Source organism: Petaurus breviceps, unplaced genomic scaffold (assembly GCF_028583685.1).
Source record: "Petaurus breviceps papuanus isolate PSGF00001 unplaced genomic scaffold, PetGlider_PUasm1.0 91041, whole genome shotgun sequence".
NCBI lineage: Eukaryota > Metazoa > Chordata > Mammalia > Diprotodontia > Petauridae > Petaurus > Petaurus breviceps.
Genome location: NW_027187400.1, coordinates 26,333,082 through 26,354,388, shown reverse-complemented (window position 1 = coordinate 26,354,388; position 21,307 = coordinate 26,333,082). Strand labels below are relative to the sequence as shown.

The following is a 21,307-nucleotide window of genomic DNA, read 5'->3' as shown; positions in this document are numbered from 1 at the left end:
TCATCATCATCATCATCATCATCATCATCATCATCATCATCATCATCTTGGAACACTCATTGTTTTAAACCCAACATTTGCTATCCTTACAGTGGAAAACATCTACTTTAAGCTAATTTTACTGACATTAATGTTGAAACCATCATTAAGATGTTTCTGTCAGACACTTACATGGCAGACACCTTGTTGAGGAAAGCCTTTGATGGCTTTTGTCCACAAATAGTAAATAAAGTAGGATCCTGTATTCTATACATCTTTCATTTGTTTTATGGTAAAGATGAGGTCTAATATGCATTGTTCATTATGGGAGATGAAATAGCTTCAGGATAACCTTGACTAACTTTCTCACCAAAGCATTCATTAAACTGGTTTTTCCCTCTACTTCTCATTTATGTTTTATTCATGACACCTTAATAATCTTTCACCATCTAGGGTAAAACTATTTTGTTTTTTCCTTTTTTTTATTCTGAACTTAACAAAAACCAAACAAAATGAGCAACTGCATATGCAATGTGGAATGGAAGGAAAGGACTAAATATGAAAATGTGAATTTTTGTAAGGTAAATGTTGCTTTTGTTTTTAATAATGTAATAAATTCAACATAAAACTTTCAATGCTATACTGTTTGACTGTGATTCCTTTGGACCTTCTTTCTACTCTCTTTTGGCAACGAGATGAAGAGGGATACAATTCATGGGCAATCATTCTCTCGTCTCCTTTTTTTTTTCTCCAGATGAAAAAGAAAAAAGAAAAACAAAACCCTTATAATAAATATGGTTACAAAAGTAGAAAAATTTCCATATTGGCTATGAACAAAAATATTTATCTCATTTTGCATCTGGAGTCCATAACTTCTCTGTCAAGAAATTCAGGTATACATGCTTCATTACTGGTATTGTGTAATGTCGATAGGTTTTTTTTTTTTTTTTAAGCAATTGGGGTTAAGTAAATTGCTTCCTTCAATTTTTTTTTTTTTAAGCAATCAGGGTTAAGTAACTTGCTCAAGGTTACATGGCCAGTTATTTCTGTGTGTGGTACTAAGTATCTGAGCCCGGATTCAATCCCCAGGTCATCCTGACACTGGAACTAGTGCTCTTACTTGCTGAGCCACCTGGCCGCCCTAGGGGGTTAAGTAAATTGGCCAAGGTTACACACCCAGTTTTTTTGTGTGGGTGTTAAGTATCTGAGGCTGGAACTGATCCTGGGTCCTCCCAGGGCCAGGGCCAGCACTCTTACTCACTGCATCACCTGGCCGTCCCGATAGGGTTTAAACTGATAAAAGTTCTTAAATCTCACAGTTAAATCTTTCATTTACACTGCTGCTGTTATTTTATAAATTGTTCTAATTTTTCTGCTTCATACATGCTGAATCTGATCATATATCTTCCCAGTTTTTTCAAAAATTACACTTTTATAAATTTTTCTATAATAATAATAGTAATATCAGATTGCATTCATGTGCCATAGTTTGTCCAGGTGTTCCCTAATAAAAATAAACCTAGTTTTGAGTTCTAAGCCACCACAAAAATTTAGACTGAAAACATTTCTTTGCTTGTGGGTCCTTTTACTCATTATTTGATCTTTCAGGGCATGTGACTAGTAGCATTATTGTTGATTCAAAGGGTGTTTCAAGTTAACCATAGCAGAAAAAGAATATTCAGTAAAGATAGCATTGAGAAATTCTTGATGTGATGCAATTGAGAAAAGGTTCCAGGGACATCCAACTGTCAAACATTGGAAAGCCCTGCTAGGTTCTTATATATTCATATAATAAGGAAATGATGTCTATATATATAGTATAAGCCTTTAGTCCCCAGGGCCAACCAGGTGTTATGGAAGGTCTCAATAACTTTTTTAAAGGAAAACTAGGCTACCCTGCATAGTGGAGCAGGGGTTAACATATTGCTTTTGCCATAATAACTAAGGCCATTTCTCAACTTCTTTTTTCTCCTGGACCTGATTTACATTAAATTTCTGTTTGAGAACATAATCATCACTGGTGTAGACATGAGTTCTACTGCTTCCCATTTGTTTTCTGGTACCCAGAATTTAATTAAATAGTTCAAAGTTGGAGTTATTTTAATTACAATTAAAATGATTTAAATGACTTCATAATTTCCTCACGTTTCTTCTTTTTTCTAGCTTTGAATTCCAACTGATATTTAACAAGTCAGTGGTTTAAAAGCAAGACAGGTGAATCAGAAATGTTTCCCAAATCAATAATGAACTTTTTATTATTCTTAAAAAAATAAATTCCAATTTTTCTTACACAATACAAGGTTTATTTTAACTTACATCTTCCAATTTTCTTCTCAAAGAAAATATTAAGAGTACAGTAGAAAGAATTCAGGATTTCATATCAGATACAGATTATTCAAATGCTAGTGTTGCCACTACCACTGGTGTGACCCTGGAGTAGTCACTTAATTTTTCTAGCCCTCAGTTTCCTAATTTATAAAACAATAGAGATTTGAGCTAAATGATCACAAAGAGTTCCATTCCCTCTAGATTTAAATCCATGACTCTGCATATAAGAATAAGCATTTCATTTAAATTTGTGGTTACGCCTAGGTTGTATTTTCCAATATTTTCATCAACATTTGTGTTTAAGTTGTCAAGAATCAAGGTTGAGTTGATTTAATTTGAAGAGTCTTAGCAAATCCTAGATGGAATGTTGTTACTACTTTTTGTTACTACTTCATCCTCTACAACAGATGTTGGCATGAAAAAATAACAATTTCTATGCAAATACTAATTATAAGTAACGCAATAAAAAATGATCAAATGTCCCATGAAATGATGTTTCTGAGACACAATAAAATTAAGACTATCAACTCCTTTAATTACTTCTCTAAGAAAAAAAAATGGGGAAAATCTTCCCATTAATCTGGGACTTCTTTTTGACTTCTGATTTTATTTATAATGAGAGCAAATTGATACAATTTAGGTTCTCCATATTCAGTATGTCAACTAGTTCAATAAACATATACCTAATGTTTAAAGTACCTCCTTCTAAGTTAATATTTATGGCCTAAAAACTGCAGAATTCTTATCACTCTGGCTTTTTTTCCTACAATGTCATTAGCACTTCATTGGAAAAAGAGAACTATAGGACCAATGACCATTGTCTTTTTCTTTGTTTCACAATTTGCCAGTTATAAAGAATCATCAAGTGGCAAGATTAATGGCAAAGAACATTTCTGTACTTACTAGTCTTCAAAAAGTAAAAATAACCTTTCAGCAGGATAGTACTTAAATAGTACCAGAATGGTAGAATTTGCCTGAGCTTGTGGCCCATTGGAATAGAGGCCAGGAAAACAAGTAATCTCCACACATGAGAGGAGGGCTTTGTGAAAGTTCCACAAATGGGTGTGATAGAAGGAAAGGAAAGAATAAATGACAGATTTGAGTGATTTACCAAGTCATTCAAGCCTGATAACTGTAATGTTAATGAAATTTGTAGCTCCCTTTGTACTGGAAGGCTAAGAGATACTTACCACCTAGTTTCAAATTAAGCCTCTATTAAAGAAACAAAAGATATAAACCCCTGTTGCTGACTTAACAGGAAAGGGCTGAACAGGGAACAACCTCTGTTGCTGAAGTTAACATGAAGGGGCTGAACAGGGAGGAGTTATGCCATATTTAAGGAAGAGGACAAGCTGGACAGTCAGAACTTCTTGGGATGAGCACCTGAAGGCTGGGCTAGAACTTCCATGGAGAAAGTAATTTTGATTTTGACAACAGGAGAAAGTGATTTAGAGAACAGAGGTGCTAAAGACTTCCAAGGGTGAGCTGGAGCTGCTAAGGATTTCTGAAGGCCAGCTGGAGCTGCCAAAGACTGAGGCAGCATGACCTCAGTGTCGATATTCTGTACAAATGTTGTGGCTTTGTTAATGTGTATGAATGTCCTTGTGGCTTTGTTAAGCCTTGTATTCCCAGGAACAGAGAATGTGAAGGATTTGAGATGGACTGGACACTGTGAGCTCCAATGTGGAGCAGGAACTGCACAGAAAGCTGGTCAAGGAGCTGGCAGCTGTCTGCCTTTGAACTCAGGTGGCAATTGGTTAGATTCAGGCAGAAGATAGGACCATGGAAGAGGAGCGTTGGAAGCTTAAAGCCTGCCCCGAGTCAAGATGAAAAGACCTCTCTGTGGGTGCTGATGGAATTATGATTTACTTGTGACCAAAGGGTAGATGGACTGTGTATATTCCACTACCCCTTAAAAGGGTACTGAGTAGTGACTGATGACTGCACAGTGATTGATGACTGAATAGTGACTGATTTGTAACTTAGTGTGCCCCATGGGTGGAGGACTTTGACCTTTTGTACTTTATGATTGCATGACTGAGTTACTAAGTGAATGATTTACTAAATGTTTGTACTTTGTTCAAAACTATGTGACCACTTTGGAGAAAACTATGTGGCCATTTTAGTGACAAGTTGTTGAGTTGTGATATGGTGATATTTTGATTTTCTGTGATAAGCTGTAACATTGTGAATGTTTTGCTCTGATATTTTCTTGAATAGAGTTCGCTATTCTACCGTGTTTCCCCGATAATAAGACACTGTCTTATTTTTTTTTTTTTTTTTGGACAGAAAAACACCAGAGGGCTTATTTTCAGGGGAGGGCTTATTTTAATGAACATTGACAGCAATTTTAATAAACAGGTAAATGTGAACAAAAAAATGTACCTTTATTCAATAAGCAAATCACTGGGGAAGAACAGGATGACGTGCTCACTGCTGCAGCTCTGATTGGATGCAGCTCGGAACGCGGCATGTGGTTCACGGGGGGTGGGGGGGCGGGGACGGTGCATACAGAGGGTACCGTAATGTAGCGTGTAGCGCAGGGGATCACCTTCACTACAGTAGCAATCTCAATAGGACTTATTTTCGGGGGAGGGCTTATTTTAGAGGAATCTTACACAGTAAGGGGAGGGCTTATTTTCGGGATAGGTCTTATTATCGGGTTAACACGGTATGTAATCAGAACATTGAAAGCTATACACAGCAGTAGTCCTCTGGAAAGCTGCTCATGCTTGGCTTTACAATGATAAGGACACTATCTGCAAAACTCTACCAAATATTATGTTATGTAAAGAAGGGACCAAATTCCTATCAGGTAGGCAATAGTTCATCCTAGGACAAGTATACTTTATGAAATTAAAAATTCACTAGAATAGGTTGAATCCAATCACTCCCATCTTTCACAGTTATCACTTGGGTAAGAATGTTACACTTCTCTTGTATTGAGGAGTAAGAAAAAGTTCATAATATGCACTACCTGGGAAATTAATTATTGGAATAACTTCATTATCCTGTAAAATCTTATCAGCCTTGGTACTCTACCTCATCAGTACCCTTCTATTTTCAAACTGAAGGGTGGGAGCACGAACATCAAACTTCCATTTAAGGAGAGAGTTCAGATCAGGTATCTCTTCCTTTCTCATCTCAATGTACCTACTCTGAAATTTCTACAAATGACTCTTATGCCTTGCCCCAGAACTGAATACCTTTTCCTTGCCCTGTGTATATAGGAGGTAGAGCTGTGAATTAGGACAACCATTCTAGGCCACAACTGGAATGGTGGCAATTAAAGTGGCTAAATCATCCTTATTTCTAACCCAGAGATTCCACTACTAGGCACAGAGAGCAAAAAACTCATTAATAAGAAAAGAAAAAGAAATCCCATATACAACAAAGTATTTATAGAGGCATGTTTCTTGTCAACAAAGAACTGGAAACAAAGTCAATATACAATGATGGGAAATGAATAAACTGTGGTACATGAATGTGATAGAAGAGTACTATGTTGAAAGAAACAATAAATACGATGAAGCCAGAAAAACATGGAAAGATCTACATGTAGATTTACAAGTAAATCGAGTAGAGGCAAAACAACAATGTAGACAATAATAACAAAATAATCAAAGGTAAATGTTGAAAATTTACAATAAAATCATGACCTCAAAAAAGACATCTCCCCTCATCCCTATGGAATGGGGGAAGAAAGAGAACACTGAAGACATTTTTAAAATTTTGCTCAATATACTGATCAGTTTTTCCTGGGATTTTTCCCCTCTTGGGCCTCTTTCTTTGTTACTTTTAAAAAGTATTCTTTGTTAGATGGAGCTCTCAAGTAGATAGAATTGGGAAGACTACAGAGAAAATGAAGAAAATGTACAAACAAATTACCAATAAAAATTTTCTTTAAAAAAATTGTTGTGATGACTTTCTAATGCAAGATTCTTAAAGTTCAAGAAACTGATTCTCCTACTATCTCCTTAAATTTAATATCTTTGTACTTCCCTATCTTCCCTACACATTCAGTCTTCACTGAACACTGGATAACCTCATGTCTGGACTACTCTTTTACCTAAATACATCTCTTGGAAGCTCACCTTCACTGTCATCTCCTAAAACAAGCCTTCCCTGAGATTCCACACCTGTCAATATCATTCCCCTCTTTTTTTTAACTTGGTCTATTTTGTAAATATACTATATTTACTCATCTATATACATGTTACTCATCACCACTGCCACCAAAAAATATAAGTTCCCTAAGGGGAGAGATTGTTTCTGTTTTGGCCACAGGTCTGCCAAGCATTGAACTTGGAGCAAAATTTGCACTTATAAAAGACTTGTTTAACTGCATTTAACTGAACTGAGTGCAAAAGCTACATTGGCATTAAGACAATCGATACAAGAAAATAAAAGACTTGCATTTGTTTGTTCTCTGTAGCCACAACTCTCACCACATAATAGCTCAAATGTTCATATTTTAAGATCAAGTAATTATGAAATCTATAAGGTAATGTTGATACTGGAAATAATACAGGACAAGCAATCTAGAGATCAGGGTCCAACTCCACCTTCATACTTAACAGCTGTATGATCACAGACAAAGAACTTTTCCTTCTCTAGCACCATTGTTCTGTTTAGGAAATGACCATGACATTGCAACAACTATTATTTGTCTTGCTCAGAGTAGAGCACTCTGGCAACAATAAAGTATTATGTAAATGCAAACTACCATTAAGAATGAGCATTAGTAAGTCCTACATGCCATTCTTACTTGGGATTGCTGCTTCAATTCCACAAGTATTTCTAATATCATCAGGGGTTACTGCCCAACTCACACAGACATGAAATCTTGTTGACATACAGCTGTGATGACTACAGAAAGATCAGTGATGAGGAGTGCTGTTCACCTCATGAGAAGAGGCCAAGGACCAGTGGGTAGAGAGTGACACATTCATCTCACAGACAAGGCTAAAGAGAGATTTTGTCCCCCTTCACTACAACTATTTGACATGTCTTTTTTCAAATGGGGGAAGGGAAGAAGGAAGCCAATGCAAAGGGGAGAAAGACTAAAAGGAGAGAAAATAGATCTTGCTCATTTTTTTTCACTTAATTTTTTAAATTGCTATGAACCAAAAAATTCATCACCCCAAAACCTATCCTTCAAAAGGAAAAATGATTTGCCAATACCTAAGCTGAATATTTCACCATTCTTTTTTTTTTTAACTTCCAAATTTGCTTGCTCCAGCCCTTCCCCTACCCAATGAAAAGGCAAGCAAGGGGCAGTTAGGTGGCACAGTGAATAGAGCACCAGCCCTGGAGTCAGGAGGACCTGAGTTCAAATCCTGCCTCAAACACTTAACACTTACTAGCCATGTGACCTTGGGCAAGTCACTTAATCCCAACTGTCCTGCCTTCCCCCCTCCAAAAAGGGGGGAAAAAAAAACTAAGCCATATGATATCAATTATACTTGTGAAGTCATGCAAAACATTTCCACAGTAGTCATATTGAAAAAATTAAATTTAGAAATAAGATAAAAAGCAAGAAACATGAAGAAAATGAAAAAAGTTTCAGTCTGTACTCAAATTTTATCAGTTCTCTCTATGGAGGTAGATGGCATTTTTTATCATAACTTCTCTGGAATTATTCTTGATCAATGATCAACATAGCTCAGTGTCTCACAGGTCATTACTGTCCCAATACTGCTATTACTGTGTACAATGTGCTCACTCCACTCTGCTTCAGTTCATATACGTCTTCCCAGGTTTTCTGAAACCATCCTGCTTGTTATTTCTCACAGCACAATACTGTTCTATCACCATCAAATACCACAACTTCTTCAGTCGTTCCCCAACTGATTAGCATCCTCTCAGTTTTCAGTTCTTTACCACCACAAAAAAAGTGCTGCTATAAATTGTTTTGCACAAATAGGTTCTTTCCTATTTTCTTTGATCTCTTTGGAGTACAGACCTAGTAGTGGTATTGCTGGATCAAAGGGTATCCACAATTTTATAGACTTTTAGGAGTTGTTCCAAACCGTTCTCCAAAATGGTAAGACCAGTTCACAATTCTACCAACGTGTCCCAATTTTCCCACAATCCCTGCAGCATATATCATTCTTCCCAGAGTTGTTCTAATTTACATTTATCTAATTATTATTGATTTAGAGCAGTCTTTCACATGACTTTTGAAAGCTTTGGTTTCTTCTTCTGAAAACTTCTTAAAATTGGTTATTTATCAATTGAAAAATGGCTCCTATTTTTATAAATTTTCCTCAGTTCCCTAAATGCTTGAGAAATGAGACAAAAATGAGTAAGATCTATTTTTTCTCCTTTCAGTCTTAACTGAATCATTCAGGGTTTGTGCTATTCCCTAATAATGTCACCAAGACAGAGTCCTGATAAAAATATATCCATTGCTGCTTTCACTTCCAAAAGGACTAAACACAGTCCAGCTTCCAATACAATGAACTGAAGTTCATGTGAATCTCACTAATCAGCAACATTAGAAATTCAAATAAAACCATCCTTGCTAGTTTCCTGGTTTCAAAAATCAAAAGTGTATGTGTACATATGTATGTATATACACACATATACACATACAAACTTTACACACATACAGACATACACACAGAGCAGAATATTATAATACACACATAGAGCACACAAAAAAAGACAAATAAAGGACCCCACTAAAAAATGGTGAGATTCCATGACTTGCTTTCATGGTTACCCTCTTAAGTTTCTCACTGCTGACTGAGAAGTATATTGTTAATATTCCACTGACTACCTGAAGTCAATATACCAAAGAGCCAAACAGTTGAGCTGTTACCATTGACCTCAAATTGAAGGACCTGAGCTCCAAACCCTCACTCAAAATTCATCATTTTATAGCTATATAATCTAGAGAAAGTCATTTAACCTCTTTGGGCCTCATTTTCCTCATATATAAAATGAAATAGTTAGAGAAGATAAATTCTCAGGACCCTTTCAACTCTGAAAATACTGAAATTCTGTGAAAGTACTGAAAACAGGGAGGAATTAAAAATGTTTAAGCTTCTAAATTAAGGGTTTTCGTTAAAAACAAAATTGCATGAGTTTTCCTCAGGTTTTTTGCACTCAGACCACTGTCCTTTCTATTCCCTGTTAAGTTATATAACCTTGAACTAAAATTTTAACACCTACAAACATATGAAAGATAACAATGTCACATCTCTTACCTCCTGGTCGATAGACAACATCATCTTCAGTAATGAATGATGTTATCTCCCCAGTATCTGTCCTTTCATAACGAGACTTCTTTTTTGGAGGCTTCTTTTTGTTCTTCTTGGCAGACTCCTCTGTTGTGGCACTGTTATTGTCATTGTCTTCATCTTCACTATGGTCGCTTTCGGCATAATTCTTGGCTCCGCCTTCCAAAGTGCAGCTCCTGCGGGGGCGGGAGTTCTCACTCTCTCTTGTTTTGTCCCTCTTTTCTCTTTCCCGGTCCCTATCACGGTCCCGGTCCTTTTCTTTGTCTTTGTCCTTCTCTTTGTCAGCTGTCATGATTCGCCACGTGCCTTCTTCTGTCCTCTCACGGCTGGGCCTCCGTGAAAGGTAGACAGTGAGCCTGGGCTTCAGTCTTCTGAATTTCTCACTCAATTCCAGGAAAAATCCAACCACTCCAACGACCCCACCGTTTCAAAAAAAGCTGTTAGGAAAACAAAAGAAAACAAAATAAAGCAGTTAATACTGCATTCTAATTTGCTTTCACAATTGATTCCGTATCTAAAAGCTTTTTAAAAAGAGAAAAAAGAAAAATTCTATATTAAACTATCAATCATTCTCAGTATATTAAAAGGTAAAGAATGGTACAAAACAGTAATATATTTTTAAAAGAACATTTTGAAAGAAAATTTTAATTTATTTTTATTTGTAAAAACTTTTGACAGATAATAAGAAAAGTGATAAAAGTTAATAGCTTGAAAAATAATGCCATTATCTTCAGAAATCAAAAGTTTTAAGGTTTCCTTCTCTAATTATTACTATACAGCACCATATAAATGCTAACTACTACTATTACTAATAATAATAATTCTCACACATGAACATATTGATAAGGCCTTTTCCCCATAAAAACCTTGGAGAAGCAGTCACTGATAAGTTAAGACTCAGAGTGACATAAAGATAAACTTCAATTTCTGCAATTGTTACTTTTTTCATTAAAAAATAAAAGTATATATGAGCTTTCAGGGTAGAAAGGGGAGACTAAGGTGACCCCAGGAGCTGAGGCTGAGGCCTCAGAGGCGGTGGCAGCAAAGGATTCACACCTGACTCCAGGCACTACTTTTGGGACACAGAGGAAGAGCCCCACCCATGACACATGCCCACCTTTTCCCCGGATTATGGCTTCCAGGGACTCAAGGAGCCAGTGATAGAGGCCACAGCAGGAAATGAATGATGCACAGCTGCTGCTGCAACAGTGGGATTATTGAGCACAGCATCTCATTCGACTACTCAAGTGTAAATGGGATAGTTTTCCCAACTTCCTGGCCTGTGGCCACAAGAAGCATATCTGGGACCTCTGTGAGCACCAGGACTGTGTGGGGCACATGAAAGAGTTTGAGCAGGAATGGCATTTGCTGGCTCAACAGAAGTCACTGACGAAGAGTGAAGCTTCAGAGTTGAAATAGCCACAATTTTACTGAGACCCCAATTCTTTCTCCCTTACTATGTACCAGCTGGATAAATAAACACTGTTTTGACCTTCCAGGCCCACTCAAAAGCCTATGTTTGCCATCACAAGCACAACCTATCTGTATAATGGGGTATACAGCTTCATGTCTTCCCTGACCAGCCCCATCCCTAACTCCTCTCCCAGCAGGCTCCCTCTGGTGTCTGAGAAGACCTTTTGGGAAGAGGCAAAGGATAGACACATAGGGTATGGATGGCCCCTGAAGCCTGAGATCTCCTTAGTGACTGTCCTGAACTTTACAAGGTTTCTCTGCTTTCAGCCATACCATGATTAGAGGTGGCCTCCAGGCAGAACCTATGTTTATACTTGTAATATTTGTGTCTCCTCTTAACTTCAAGCTGAGTAGGCATCCTGATGTTTATTTTCCATGGCATATCAAGGAAAGGCCTTCAGCATGCTGGGTGAGGCTTCTTTATATAACTGATGTGAAGATATAGACTACAGGCATGCAAGATTAGGTACATGTAGGTACCCACAATAATTAAGTTATTAAAGCATAATTCACCAGGAAAAAAATAAATAAAAATAAAAGTATAAAACTTTGAATCATTTTTGCAAACACATAATGACTATATAAAGAAGCAGGAGAGAGGGGGAGAAAGCCTGAAGTTCCTGTTTTCATTCAAGGAGTATGCACCTTTGCAACCCTGATCTGCAATGATAGTTGTGAACCAACTTTGTAAAGCCCACTATCACCAGAAGAGTCCCAGCTACCTCTCCTTCAAGAGTTTTATAGTATCCACCTATAACATATCCATTCTGCCAATTTTTCTTTTTAATATAAATAGTCACCTCCTGAAGATAAAATTTAAGAGAAGAGCTGGATCTGGCCAATTACATACAGAAGAAATGTAGGAAAATTAAGATAAACATGAAACAATTTTCAAATTATCTCAAGGAGGGAAAAGAACAAACTATTTTACCTCCAGAAGGCAACCAACACATAAACAAGTACTAAACAATACGCCTGATTTCTCATCTGAATGAAGATTTCTATAATAAAAATGTAAAGAACATGCACATGCATGCACACACACACGCACACACAGTGAATGCTGCAAAATTACAACAGTCAAGTGTGGCTTGAAGAAAGACATGAAAGGCCAGTCCCAGCCCCTCCCTTTGCAGACGTGGAGGTACACAGGTGTTACACACTGCACATGCTTTTTGACTTTTTCAATGTACTGATCAGTTGTGCTAATTTTGTCCCTTTTTTTTTTCTTTAAAAAATATTATCGGGGTGGCTAGGTGGTGCAGTGAATAGAGCACCAGCCCTGGAGTCAGGAGGACCTGAGTTCAAATCTGCCTTCAGACACTTAACACAAAACTAGCCATGTGACCTTGGGTATTTAACCCCAATTGCTCTACGTTCCAACTTCCAAAAAGCAATAAGAAAAATCTAATATATATATAATCTGCTATCTGAAATAGTTCACAAAAAGCAAGAGAGAAAAGAATACTAGCGGAAATTATGATACAGTCAAAAAGAAAACAAATAAACTATTAGTTGTGGCCTCCTGGGCAAATCTCTACCTCAGTTTCCTCAGCTGTAAAATGGGCAATAACAGCATCTATCAGGGCGGCTAGATGGCGCGGTGAATAGAACACGTAATAGCCATGTGACCTTGGGCAAGTCACTTAACTACCCTGCCTTCCCCCCTCAAAAAAATAAAAATAGTCTGACCCTTCACCTAAAAGATGGTCATTTGCCTGAGAGCCAGTGTGGCTTCAGAAAGAGCCGAGTATCAGTCAATATGGTATTTGCTGCCCAACAACTCCAGGAGAAATGCCAGGATCAGAACAACATTCACTAAGCTGACCAAAGACTTTGATACTGTCAGTCATGAAGACTCATGGAAAATCATGACAAAATATGTTTGCCCAGAGAAGTTCATCTGTGTTGTACATCAGTTTCATAACAGCATGCTTACACATATTTTGAATAATGAATGATGTTCACCCACTTTCCCCATGTCACTGTAGGGTATATGGAAGGGAATGAGGTGCAAAAATGCTGAAAGTGTAGGAAGGAGCCAGGTGATTAAAGGCTTTCAAATTCAACAAGGGATTTTATACCTGACTCTGGAGGTAATAGGGAGCAATCTGAGTTTACTGCATGAGGAGGGGGTAACAGAGTCAGACCTATGATTCAAGAAGATCACTTTGGGGGCGGCTAGGTGGGGCAGTGACTAGAGCATCGGCTCTGGAGTCAGGAGGACCTGAGTTCAAATCCAGCCTCAGACACTTAAAACAAAAACTAGCTGTGTGACCTTGGGCAAGTCATTTAACCCCAACTGCCCTAAAAAAGGGCAAAATAAAAAAAAAGCAAGAAGATCACTTTGGTAGCTAAGTGAAAGATGAACTAGAATGGGGAGAGGCTTGAGGCAGGTAGACCCACCAATACACTACTAAAATAAGTCTAGGAATCAGGTAATTAAGGGCCTATACCCAGATGGTATCAATGTGAGAGGAGAAAAGGAGGTATATAGGAAAGACATGATAAAGGGAAAACTAACAATATTTGGCTATTGATTGGAGGTGTACAAGTCAAAAGATAGGAACCAAGGCTGATACCAGACCTGTAAATGGGAATGGTACCCTTGACCATCCTAGGAAAGCTGGGAAGAGGTGACATTTTTAGAGAACTATGAGTTAAGTTTGAAACATGCTGAGTTTTAAAATGTCTGTAAGGCATCCAGTGTTGGAGGTTCAAGTCAGGAAAGAGATTACGGCATAGTGATGGTAACTGAAAGTCTAATGAGATCATCAAGTAAAATAACATAAAAGGAAAAGGGAAGACAGATCAAGATAGGGTCTGTAGTACAAACAAGGCATATAGGTATGACCTGTATAAAGATCCAGCAAATTAAAGGGAAAAGTGGCCTTTCAATCAACCATCAGAAAGCAGTGTCATGAAAACATACAGAAAAGAGACTATCAAAGACAGTAAGTGAACAAGAGTGACAAAGTATGCACAGTTCAAGACACATTAGGACTGAGACTTCGCCACTGGATTTGCAAATTAAAGACATCATTGGTAACTTCCAAAAGGGCAGTTTCAATTGAACAATGAGGCTGGAAACTAGAGCTAAGAACAGAATGAGAGGAAAGGAAATGACGGCATCTATTATAACTGGTCTTCTAAAGGAGTTTAATCACATCAGAGAGGAGAAATACAGGATAACAGCTAGTAGCAATGGATAGATCAAGTAAGGATCATGCAGTGAAATGAGCATATTTCTAGAATGTAAGGAAGCAGCCAGTATACAACAAGTGAATTCATATTGGAGAGAGAATAGGAAGGACAGAGGGGACAACTGCTTAGAGAAGTGGAGAAGAAATGTAGAAGGGTTTGCCTTGAAAAGGAAAAAGGTTTCCCCTTCATGTGAGACAGGGTTGAAGCAGAGTGTGCCAGAAGGAAAATGTGTGGAAAAGCAGTTGTGGGGAGTAGGATAGTGAATCAATTAATGAGGTATAAAAGGACTGCCTTACAACAGAGAGGGTCTAGTTGAGATTGTATATAATATAAACTTGTAGTGGAAATAGCAAGATTTCTTATATTTTTTCCCAGCTTGGTTCTGTAGCACACAAGTAGAAAGAAAAGCATCAGATGTTACAAGGAATCCAAGGCTGGAGTTTGGAAGCGCAAGGTTTTCAATATTATGAAAAGGCAACAAACTTAAAAGGACAGTACAGAACTGAGCTGGTTCATCCCAGGATTAAGATGAGAAAGGGAACAGTGTAGTTAGTGCCAAGGTGATGGCCTGGGTAAAAAAAAAAACTCAAGGCTAGAAGGATTTAAGATCTCAGTGAGGACAAAGAACAGGATGTAGAGTTGCAAAGCAGTTAGAGAGGTAGAATGATAAATGATTATGATCAGATAAAAGAATTTAAAAATTTATGAACATGGATGTGGAACATTTATAGGTAATAGCAAGATTAAAGTATGACCATTTCTGGAAAATGTCATGGGAATTTTTTTAAGTTAAAAAAATGTGAGGTTAAGGTGTTAGCAGGAGTAGCAGTACAAATGTTGACATACCTTAGAATGAAGGCAGGGTTTCAGAGAAGAAAAAGATTGTCAATCATTCCCTGAACTGAGGAAGGAAGAAGTGTCTATTAACAATGCCATGATAATCACAATTGGGTGGGATATTGGGATTGAGCTAATCTTAAAGGAGGAGAGTTTACTGAATGATGGTGGAGAAGAAAGAGGAAGTGACAATGCATGAAACAGAGTAATTCATCATTTCTACTATGCCCAGTGAGTTGGGAGTTGGCATTTAAGTGCAGCTTGTGCTAGAAACAGTAGCCAGGAGAGCTGTATGATCAGAAGGAAACCAGGTCTTACTGAATATAAGAAGATAGAAAGAGTGGAAAAGGAAATGGTTTAGGATGAAAATGAGTTTGTTACCTATGAAGCATGCATTCCACAAAGCCCAGGGGAAGAGTTAGAGAGCTTTAGAGTGGGAATTCAGGGGGAAAGGGGACAAGGGGAAGAAAAGGTGGCTTCCTGGTGATGAGAATAAACAATCAATCAGTGTTGGAATGGAGAACAGAGTATGTATAATGGGAATATTTCACACCATCTATAAACAGGATCAAAAGTCTTCAAGACAATGTAGAACAACTAGCATAAAGCCACACTATTTACTTTTCCTTTTTGGCAGATACACTTTAAGATTGGATATTTCAATTTTCTGAACATATTTCAAGACATGGAGACTTACTACATAGGCATGGAATTTTTTGCTCCCAATGAATCACCTCTTAAACAGGCAGTAAATAAACTCAAGTCTCTGTGGACCACTAGTCTTAGCAATCGAAAATACACAGAGAGACATTATTTTCCCTACTGGGATTTATTCTGGAGCACATACATTTTCTAACACAGGTGAAAAAATAATATCAACTATTTGTAAAAACCACCCTCATTGACACTGAAAACCCACAAAGGTCCAGTGGGAGTCCTTGAAGGAGAACAGAGTCTTAGGGATGAAAACTGCCAAGGCATTCCCTCAACTATATAATTCATAACAAAAATATAAATATGTAAATTTAAGGTGGGAACATCATTTCTTCCCTTGGCTACAAAAAAATAACTAACAAAATTAGTTTGACAAAAACTAATATAGTTCAATAAGAAGAATACAAATTTAATCTGTTCCTCTACTCTATTCCCTCTGAAATCACATTCAGTATATATCTAAATACGTAAAATAAGACAATGTCACAACAAAAAGACAAGAAAGTTTGTTTTTTTCAATAAGAATTCAAATTTATATATAACCCTTAATGCACACCAACCTTGAGGTGTAGGTAGTATACCAAAAGATAAGCAAACTGAAACATTAAGTGACCTATTCGTATTAGGTAATAAAAGGCAGCTCTATAAGAACCCAAAATCTAACACAATTTTCATTATTCATACAAAGTCCCTCATATGCTGAAGAGAGCTATCCAAAGAATTAAAGGAAATTTTCTATTGCCTATAATAATCCCAAAGAGAAGAAAATTGAAATCCTAGTTGACTTCAAAATACAATAGGCAGATACAACTTGTAACATCTTTGCTTTTTATTCCTTGAGCACATACAAGCAGGTTAATAGCAGAAAGTGACCAGAGCAATGTGGCAAACCACCTTAAGATTTGCTAATAATAATTCATAAAGGGGATATCACAAACTACAGAAAATCAAAAGGTGACCGTTAACTGCTACATGTGATTTCTAGACAACACTCACCTATGGCAATTATTCATATCCACTGAATTAAACACAATGACCTCTGGAACTGAATTCTTGTAAAATATGAGTAGAAATTTTTGTCCTTTCTATCATTAATGCATCCAAAGAAGGCACTATTTTAACAAAAACTGAAAAGAGAAACAAACACTTAACATTTGAAATCCTTTAGGAAGCTACTTCATCATTTCTAGCTACCCTTAAAATGTATGGTGAGAGCACTTACTCTATATGCTAACATCTCTGGCCCTAAGGTGATTGGAAAACATCATCTTTACATTCTCCCTGCGCTCTCTAAATGTCATGATCCTTTTAGAAGCACAAAAATTCAAAAATCTAGTACCATGTTTTACTCCTTTTGCTATATACCAACATAAATAATTTACTTACTGCAAGCAAAGTGACATATGAAAAACTGGTTCACAATACCAATAAAAAAATGCCATACCTACTCATTAGGGAATAAGCTAAAATGGACACAGTGAAATACAAGACCACAAACCAGTGATAAAAACAAACTACATAGCTTAACACTAATTGGCAAGACACAAGGGCATATTGTACCAAAGAAAAAGGCAATTGAGTATCAACTAATAAGCCCTCTTGATTCCCCTATGTGTTTGTTTTTCTATGCTTCCTGAAACTTTCACATTTACTTGCCTGTATATATGCTGCCCCAGTAGAATGTAAGCTCTTTTATGACCCAGACTGAAACTTTGCAAATATTTCTATTAATCTACTATGTACTTATTTCTGGTGCTAAGGGAGAAACAGTTTCATTTCATTTCAACAAGCATTTGTTAGATTCTCTACTGCATGACGGATGATGAGTACACAATGACAAAAAGAAAAATACTTTCTAGCCCCTCAAAGAACTTACATTCTCCTGAATGAAGGGAAAAAAAAACATACACAGAAATAAATACAAAATCTAGCATTTGGGGGAGACTGATAGAGTGGGCCCTAACAAATGGGGTAATTAAAAAAGACCTAACTATAGAAAGCAGTCACTGAACTGAACCATGACTCGGCAGAGACACAATTCAAGGAGCTCACAGTCTAGTTGTAAAAAACAATCTATTGTTAAACCATTTAAAAACAATTATATCCTACACCACATAATACCAGTTCTGTTTACAACTGGAGTTCAGAAAAGGGACAATCCTAATGGAGAAGGTGAAATAGGAGCTAGAAATCTGAATGAGTAATACATGGATAAACAGAATGAGCCACAGGCTACATAAGACGGTGACACATTCAGCTCAACTCAAGGGGAAGGTTGTACACTAAGGGAAAGTAAGGAAATAAAAAGTAACCACATACCAAAAACTCTCAAGTGAAAATAGTTCAATTATAAAGGCCAAATATGACTCAAAAAAAGAGATAAAAACTGCCAACCCACTCTTTGGGGATGGGGGAGCGGCCACAAGTGTTGCCCTTAAAGTTTCCATTCTTTTCCAATATATTGTTCAGTCGTATTTTTGTTTTCTGCTTCTTTTTCTTTTTAATCTTTAAAAAACACTATTTGTTCTATGTGAAGGAGAAAGAAAGGGAAAAGAATAACCATTTGAAATACTATTTGTGGGGCTGGTAAGTGGCACAGTGAATAGAGCACCAGGCCTGGAGTAAGGAGGACCTGAGTTCAAATCTGACCTTAGACACTTAACACTTAGTAGCCACGTGACCTTCAGCAAGTCACTTAATCCCAAGTACCCTGCCTTCCCCCCTCCAAAACACACACACACACACACACACACACTACTATTTGTTATATGGGTAGGAAAAATTAAGGGAAGAGAATTAGTGTTTAGGTCACGTTTCTATATGCAAAGCACTATACTAGGTCTTAGCTTTACAAATATTACCTCATTTCTTCCTCACAAAAACCCTTTGAACCCTTAGCAAGTACTGCTTTTGTGCCCATTCTACAGATGAGGAAACTGAGATAAACCTGAGGTAAACAAAAATTAAGTGACTTCCCCAGGGTTACACAACTAGAAAGGGTTTAAGATCACATATGAAACTCAGTTTTTCCCAACTCCAGGCCTAGAATCTCTATCCAATATCACCTGGCTGCCTTATATGGGATGGATCTATGGGACTGGGAGAGATACTGAAGAATGCTATAAAGATGCTAAAACAAACAAAAAAATTAGTAAAGGTTTGTTTTTTGGGGGAGAGGGGTTAAAAAGGGGAGGAGGAAGAATATTAGTAAGTGGGATGAGATTAGAGAGGACCTTGAAAGCCAAGCAGAAGACTTTGGTCTAGATTTGCTACCTTACTAGTCTTGAAACTTCCCTACTAGTAAAAAATTTTTGAGTACACACACTTATTTATCAATTATAAAAATGTATTATTATGCTAATAATTATGTACATTATAAAACACACAATATAAATTTTTAAAAGCTAAGATAAAAATGAAATAATATTTGATCTGAAATTAAATAAGAAACCACTGAAATAAACTTGTGCTTTAGGAAAACCACATTAAGAGCTGTGTGAAAGAAGGATTAGAAAGGGGAGAGACCAGAGACAGAGAGACCAATTAGGAAGCTACCTCATTATAGCGGAGGTGAGAGGAAATAAGAGCCTGAAATGGGATGGTACCTGTATTGGTGAAGAGAAGGGAACAGATATGAGAGGGGTAGAGACAGAGCTAAGGAGATTTTCTAAATGGTTAGATATGCAAGATAAAAGAAAATGAGGAATACAGGATGCAGCTGAAATGATGGTGGTACTTGGGATTTTAAGAGAGAAGTTTGGAAATGGGGTGGGCTGAAGGAGAGAGGGAGAGAATGAACAATCCACTGGTGCCTATTAAACCTGTGTCACTAACTGTCCTACCCAAAGTTAAAAGGGGACAAATAGGGCTCTTGCTAACTAGTTCCTACCACTGAGGGCAGAGTCCAAGGTAAAGCACTTGCTCTGGCCACAAGGGGATGTGGGTAACAGGGCACAGGACAGAATGTTCCCAATGGGATCCAAGCTGCTGCCTCTGTAATTATTCCACAGTCCTGAGGAAGCTTCCTCAGGATATGGTGAAAATCCTGTACAAGCAGGTTGGGGGTCAGGCCACAGGCCCAGATTTAGGGACTACTTACACTATTAGGCAAGTTCTTGAGAGAGGAATTAACATGACAAACTAAAATGACAGCAGGATGCTGGGCATTTTCCACAAAAGTATATAAGGCATCAAAGCAGTTTCAGCAAAAATTGGTTTAACATTTACAGCTCTTCAATGATGATAAAACGGGGCCAGAGCAATAGAAAGGCTTCTAATCTGTATTTATTCATCTAATAGGTCTGTCATAAAATGCTTCTATTCTAATTCATCTTTAGAAGCCCTATCTGTGAAGGTGAAACCACATGCATTCTTCCTGCAAGAAGGCTGAAGTAAATTGCTGAATGGCACGATTCCTGTAACATTAGCCACAGCTACAGTTGGGGCGCTACACCCCTACCCTTAAGGCCCTTTGCAGCATGAAAATCTGCTTTGTGAAGAGAAGACAGACCCATTTGGGCATAACCAACAAAGAAATGATCACGTCTAACAATGATCGGTAAACAAATATTTAAGAGTCTGAGTGTTAGCCCCTCTTTGAACAAGAACTAAGATCTCATGATTTTCTAGGGAGAGCACACCTGAACACCCAAAAAATTAACTGTTGTTGTAGAGTCAAGCACACCAATTCAACAACCCAATTTTTAGGATCAAAGAATGGACTGAAAAGTTATTTTCAAAAAGAAAAAAAATTATTTTACACTGATACGAACAAGCTACAAGAGTTCTTCACAAAGCAAAATGAATTGGTTTGGAAATTTTCCCATACCTGACAAGATAAAATCAGATAAATAAATGATTTAGCTAAAGCTCTGAAGTTGGACCCCCAACATAATTGTCTGTACTGAAGGATGAAACTGGTTAAATCATTCTGCTTATTAACTCATTCCCTGTAAGCAGCACTTGATGAGGAAAACCTGTTAAACTTCAATTCAATACATGAGCCCTAAAAACAAAAAAAGAACTCTGGTTATATCAAAACACAGGAAGCAAATGATAAAAATGACACCCAATGCTTATCCAAAAGCGTATCATTTCCTAGCCTCCTTGCTGTGAATGAATCAAACTATATGTAAAATGAAAAGCTCAAAACCTACCAAACAGGGGTGGCTAGGTGACGCCCTATATAGAGGTGATAAATAAATAGAGCTTGGTCTCCAGAGTCAGGAGAACGTTCAAGCCTCAGACACGTAACACAAAACTAGCCTTATGACCTTGGGCAACTCACTTAACCCCAATTGCCCCACCTTCTATTCCCCCCCCAAAAAAAACCCTACCAAATAAATAACTTTTTATCCTCAAGATATGTCAATATAACTGCACCCAACTCCTTTGCAAAAGATGAAGGAAGATGATTTAATGTAAGACCAAAAGACTAGAAACTGTAGTTCAGAAAAAAGGACAAACCAGAGAAAAAATGTTGGAAATTAAGCCTTTGTCCAGAGCTTGGACTGTAGGGGCTACAA

The 21,307-nt window shown here is 37.3% G+C and overlaps 1 protein-coding gene across 5 annotated transcripts in view; it reads right to left on the bottom strand.

Moving 5' to 3' along the window:
• The window catches only part of RERE (arginine-glutamic acid dipeptide repeats), a 466,101-nt gene that overhangs the window by 386,438 nt on the left and 58,356 nt on the right, over positions 1 to 21,307 (bottom strand). For all 5 annotated transcript variants that reach the window (XM_069079575.1, XM_069079574.1, XM_069079576.1 and 2 more), the window contains exon 2: positions 9,522 to 9,991. In XM_069079575.1, coding sequence (XP_068935676.1) covers positions 9,522 to 9,846 — 325 coding nt within the window. In that variant the 5' untranslated portion in view covers positions 9,847 to 9,991. The remainder of the gene's footprint in view (positions 1 to 9,521; positions 9,992 to 21,307) is intronic.